General features: G+C 41.5%; 1 protein-coding gene across 1 annotated transcript; it reads right to left on the reverse strand.

The window, feature by feature from the left end:
- Positions 1 to 3546: 3546 nt before the first annotated feature.
- Positions 3547 to 5181, reverse strand: LOC308651900 (primary cilium assembly protein FAM149B1-like; the record flags this gene model as incomplete). The annotated part of the gene is made up of 1 exon (XM_081299481.1): positions 3547 to 5181. One exon carries the CDS (start codon positions 5179 to 5181, stop codon positions 3547 to 3549), a length of 1635 nt encoding a protein of 544 aa, XP_081155607.1.
- Positions 5182 to 5746: the final 565 nt, after the last annotated feature.

Consider the following 5746-nt stretch of genomic DNA (forward strand, 5'->3'; position numbering starts at 1 on the left):
AGTAAACTAAGAAAACGCCTTGAAGAGCGCCAGAGAGAGAGGGAAACTCAACAAGGGTGGTTTGAGTCTTGGTTTACCCAGTCCCCCTGGTTAACTACACTCCTATCAGCTCTAGCTGGACCCTTGATCATTCTTATACTGTTACTAACTGTGGGTCCCTGTTTGCTTAACCGCATAGTTTCTTTCCTCCAGGCTCAGATTGGACAGGTGAAACTCATGGTAATCAGACAACAATATGCTCCACTGGCGGGAATGGAAAATGAGACTCCCCAATAATTATGATTCATTACTTTTAAGATTAAAAGTAGTCAGAAAAAGGAGTGGGGAATGAAAGGGTAAAGTTTCTAAGCTGGAAAGTTTGAATTAAAATGTGAAAGATTAGGTACTATTAAGTTTCTCTGTTACACCCAGATTCCTGAGATAGTTAAGACAACGCCCTACTGGCCTTTCAGCCTAGGGCCCTGTGCAGTTTGTCACAGGGCCCGAACCAATCAGTTTGAATATGTACCCAGTTTAAAAGTGACCAATCACCCCTGTCCAGCCTGTTCCCGCCAATGAATGGACTAATCATGTATCAGAGTTGTTGTTCAATTTTCCCGCGCCTCATGATGATTTGTTCTGATGTATGCAAAGCCCCCCACCCTCTCCAAAAAGTGTACTTAAGCTCTGCTTGACCTCTGCTCTGGGCTCTGGGCTGCTCTCCCTTCTTGAGTGAGCACAGAGTCCCAGCGCGCTGGAATGGATCCAATAAATCCCCCTTGCAATTGCATGAAGCTAGTCTCGTGGTCTCTTTCTCCGACGTTTCGCCTGACCCTTACACGCCGAGAACTGAAAAATAAATATTAAAAATTCTCTCTCTCTCTCTCTCTCTCTCTCTCTCTCTCTAAAAAAAAAAAAGAAGGACACTAAGTAGAAGGGATAAAATCATGAACAGAATGGATCTAGTCCTGACAACAGTGAAATTTACAGTAGCAAAAACAGACATTAATTTTTTTTTAATTGCAGACATAGACTTAACTATGATTCTGATGGGCTACAGAGGAAAATTGCTAGATGCTGAGTGAAGGCAAGACCTTGTTTAGTCCAGCAGACTATGAAAAAGGAGCCTCTATCTCAGAGCAAAGCCTGTCCAAGAAAGGGACATGACCTTTGTCCTTGGAAAAACCCACAGAGCACTCCTAGGCACATTCCCACCCTGCTAAGTTGTTTATCTAGAAATAACAGGAGAGATCTGCTGCCCCAGGTGTCCCTGACTCAGTCAGGCTAGATGGGGATCCATAGCAACCCCCTAGCAGCCACCAATCAGCATGAGACAGGGAAATACCTGGGATGCCAGATGACCCTCCCAGTTTATGGTGGTTGATAACATATTGGGAAACCATGTAGTTCAGCATGTACACCCCTCTTAGCTCAAACCAATCAGTTCAAACCAATACCCCTTTTGTTCTGACCAATCACCCCTACCCAACTTGTTCCCACCAGTGGATGTGCTAATCATGTTTTAGAGTTCTTATTTGATTTTCCCGCGGTGTGTGATGATTTGCTATGATGTATGTGAAGTCCCTGCCCTCTCCAAAAAATGTATAAAAATGCTGCAAACCCTGGGCTCGGGGCCTCTCAGCGTCACCAGTTGCTGTGTGTGCATGCAGAGGACCGAGCTAGCTCGCAATAAACACCTCTTTGCTGCTTACATTGATCTTGGGTCTCTGGTGGTCTTTGGGGGTCCTGAATTCGAGCATAACAACTAAACATCTGCACCTCGAGAGCATTTACCAAATTACTGGGTCTCTTGAAACATGGGTCTTAGAAGCTCTGTGCCTTTCCTTGGATTTGCACTGTTTGAATTGTAGTTTGCTAGGCATGAAGCCATGATTGATCTATTGGTCAGAACTATCTTGTTTGTAAATGAAAATTCCACAATAGATGCAGATAGCCAATGTGGTAGTTAAGACCTGTTATCTACCACATTGGCTAACTCCAATCTTTGGGGTAACCAAATTTCTACATACAGAGTCTTACTTGATGTATTCCCACATTCTTTCAGAATTTTCAGTCTGAGTTGAGTGCTACTATTGTATTCTAGGATGTTCCCTGAGGATAGATAGCCTTAGCACCTTGCATTATTTCTGCTCCAAAATTAACATCTTGAGCAGGGAAAGCTTGTTGTCTAAGGTCTTGCACCACAAGGCAGAATATCATGTGGGGAGGGTGTGGTAGAGGAAAGAGGCTCAAGACATCACTGAGAAGCAGACAGTTTCCACTCACCTACTACAAAATATGTAACCCTGAGGTATGTCCCCAGTGACCCACTTCCTTTGCTCACACCCTACCTAGCTACAGTTACCATCCTGTTAATCCCTATTAGTGAATTAATTCACTGATTGGGTTAAAGTTCTCATAGCCCAGTCATTCACCCTTTATACTTTCTTGCATAGTTCATACATGAGGTTTTGGGGACACCTCAAATCTAAACCATAACAATACTCACATTGACTATTTATATTTGGACTTAAAAACTTTTTAAGTGAAGTTTTTTTAGTGGCATAGAAGATACCAATCTTTTAATTTGTCCCCAATCTGGCCAATTTGGAACTCCAGCTGCCTAAGTTTGAATAGGGGCCTACTGTTCCAGGTCTGCTATTCTCTTTCCTCCCCATGGATAGCCAATACTACTTCTCTGTGATTATTCCTTTGAATTAACTTCATTAACAATGACAAATTCAGGGGCTTTTTAAGGTCCCTCTAGAAGTCTGAATGCCTTTAGCCTTGTTTTGCCGTAAACAGATTTAGAAGTGATTGTTCCAAATGATCCTGAAGAAATTATAAAATTTAATTGAAATATATAAAATAGACAAAAATGGAAGGTTTAGCTTTATTTCAATGTGTTGACCAAATATCAGGTAAATTCATAGCCTTATTACAAGTCTAAAAAAAGTAGTTTTAACATATCACTATCAAAATAATCTGAAAAATTTTGAGAATTTAAGAGGTCATTTTGAAAGACAGAACATTAACAGATATTAACGCCTATTTTAGATAGGTCATATGATCTAAAGTATCCAAATAGAGAGATAAAGGAAACAGTATAACTGACTATAAAATCAATCACCTCACACATTTTCCAATGGAATAAAAAGCTATCTATGAAAAGTAGGAGAAAATAGAAATTAATGTTTAGGGTATCAACAAAGGGATCAAAACTTTTCAGTAGTAAAATTGAAATAGCAGTCACTTACTACCTCTTTAACTCACACATCCCTTATCTTGGAATACTATTTCTTTAAAAGGATAGAAAATTACCATAAAAGACAATTACCATAAAAGACAAATATATTAATAGATTTGACTATGCAGACTATGAGTCCTTTGAGCCCAGAGCTGTGAGCTTTATCTCTTTTCCAAGTATGGTGTTTTCTAGAATGCATTCAAGTAACACTTAATGGATGGATTCTAGTTGATCTTGTAAACACGCTCTCCATCATTTGATGGTCGAACACTGATTCTTGAAGTCTTCCCACATGTTTGCTGCAGCCTGATACGTTCTTCTCATTTGCCTTCTGGTCCCTGCCTGGTTTTAGAGATTGGCCACCTCTGCTTTGAGATTTTTGTAGAGGCATGCAAATGAGGACCTGCAGATCCCGTACTGGGTCGGGCTTGATGAGGGTACTCAAGTGCATGTGAAAGATGATCCTGTGTTTCTGGTATAAATGACCCAGTTGTGTTGGGCCTATCTTGAGGCTGCTGATGGTTAGGCTCATCCACCACTGCACTTCGGGCTCCCCTGGAATCACCATGGGGTTTCATTTGCCTTTGTGGCCCCACAGGGCTCAGGTGTTTCACTTCACTTGTGCCAATAGGTGGCAGCAGATTATTTCGTCTCAGGGGGATTGGTGAGGGACAGGAGAGCCAGTCAACTGCCAAAGGGACTTGTGATCCTCTGAGGATTTCTTCCACAGGTCTTGGTGTTCCGGTGCGTGAGTGGCTTGTGCTGATTGGAGGAAGGATACGTGGTGGGGGATTATGTCTCCTATATGACAGACATGATGTACTAAGCTCCAAGGCTCGGTTTGGCCAATTTCGGGATGAAAAGATGGTACTGGGTCCAGGCCTCATAAGTAGTTTGTCATCAAGATCTAGGAGCTTGTCAATTGGGTAGAGATTTCTTGGCTGTAGAGGCATCCTATGAACCAAGAGATCATTCGCATTTGGCTGATGATCACTTGCTTGACAGAGACTCATCAGATTCGAGGTGACAGACAGCACCTTGGACTGTGGCACTGGAGGTAACACCAAAGTATGTGGTTCACTCAGCACACAGAGACTTTCTGAATCTGGTCTGGTGACTGCAACATTACTCTCATCATCAGAAGCAAATCCCTCCCAGTAACTACGTGTCAATGGCTCCAAACAGCTCACAGTTTGGCTCCACACTTTGCGAAACACATAAGCAAGAATGTCCTCTTTCATGGAGTAAAATGGAGCAATGGGAGGGCACACTAATTTCTGTTCCTTTGTAGCTGCTTCTGATTTATTTTCATGAAATCCCTCTTCCATATCTGGATGGTCGAAAGCTAGGTATTCCTCAACTATTCCTTCTTCTTCTTCTCTTTCCACAGCACACAAACCAGGGGATATTGCTGAATCTCTTTCTTGAGACAAGGCTGCTTCATGTGAAGCTGAAATAGCAGATGGGGATCTAGGATATAATCCATAACCTTCACTTGGAGTAATTATCTGTTTACCCAGAATCCTGAGGTGAGGAAAGCTAGATGTCCACTGTTGGCACTCTTCTTGTAGACTCTTGGTATGCACACTTGACTTTTGCTCATATAAGAGCTCATCAATGGCTATGAACATGGCCTGGACTTTTTCAGTGGCATTTTTATCAAGTTCACCATATCCCCAGGAGAAGTCTGAGCTGCCTTCTGTAGAGATCCCTGTGCCACTATAACTTGGAAAAGCAGATCCTGAATTCCCAGTGTTGCCTGATGTTAAAGGTGATTCTTGAGTGAAGTCAGACTCACTTTGGGAACTTGTGTCTTTTTCATGGCCATCATTAGTAGAGGAAATTTCATCCAGTTGCTCTGGAAGGGGATGACGATTAAGAGCATGTTTTGTTACTCCTTTCAGCTCCAAGGTCTGCGGCACCGCCTTCCAAGTATGGTGTTTTCTAGAATGCATTATAGAATGCTTTGCTTATGTTAGAACCTGCAGTGGGAAAGGAAAAAAAAAAGTCTATTATGTAACATAAAGAAGGCACTTTAATTTGTGGTAAATGCATATGGAGATTAGTACTCGATATTGAGAGAGAATATCGAGGGATATTTAACCCAGTTGAAAAGGAGTAAGTTTCAGGGTATTTTGTTGTGTTTATTTCTGCTAGAAGCAATGCCTTCTGTGTTCTAATTTTACATGGAACCCAGGGCCTCACACATGCTGAATGAGCACTCTACCACTGAGCCACAATCCCAGCCCAAGAAGATACTTTTTAATTGGGCACTCAGTTTTATATGTTTTGAGGTATCAAACTAAAATAGAGCTGTTTGGGTGGCAATTTATAATTGAGAGAGGGGACTAGGAATTAGAATGCTATTTCAGTAACCAAAATAAAATATAAAATAAATGATCTAATGACAACTTTATCATTTTTAATTTTTTTTCAGTCATTTCTAGTCTATTCTTGGAATTTCTCAATCCAGCACACAGTCTTCTCTAACCCCTGCTCCTTCTGTGTCTATTATGACTT

Source organism: Spermophilus citellus (genome assembly GCF_964194105.1).
Source record: "Spermophilus citellus genome assembly, chromosome: 6".
NCBI classification, from domain to species: domain Eukaryota; kingdom Metazoa; phylum Chordata; class Mammalia; order Rodentia; family Sciuridae; genus Spermophilus; species Spermophilus citellus.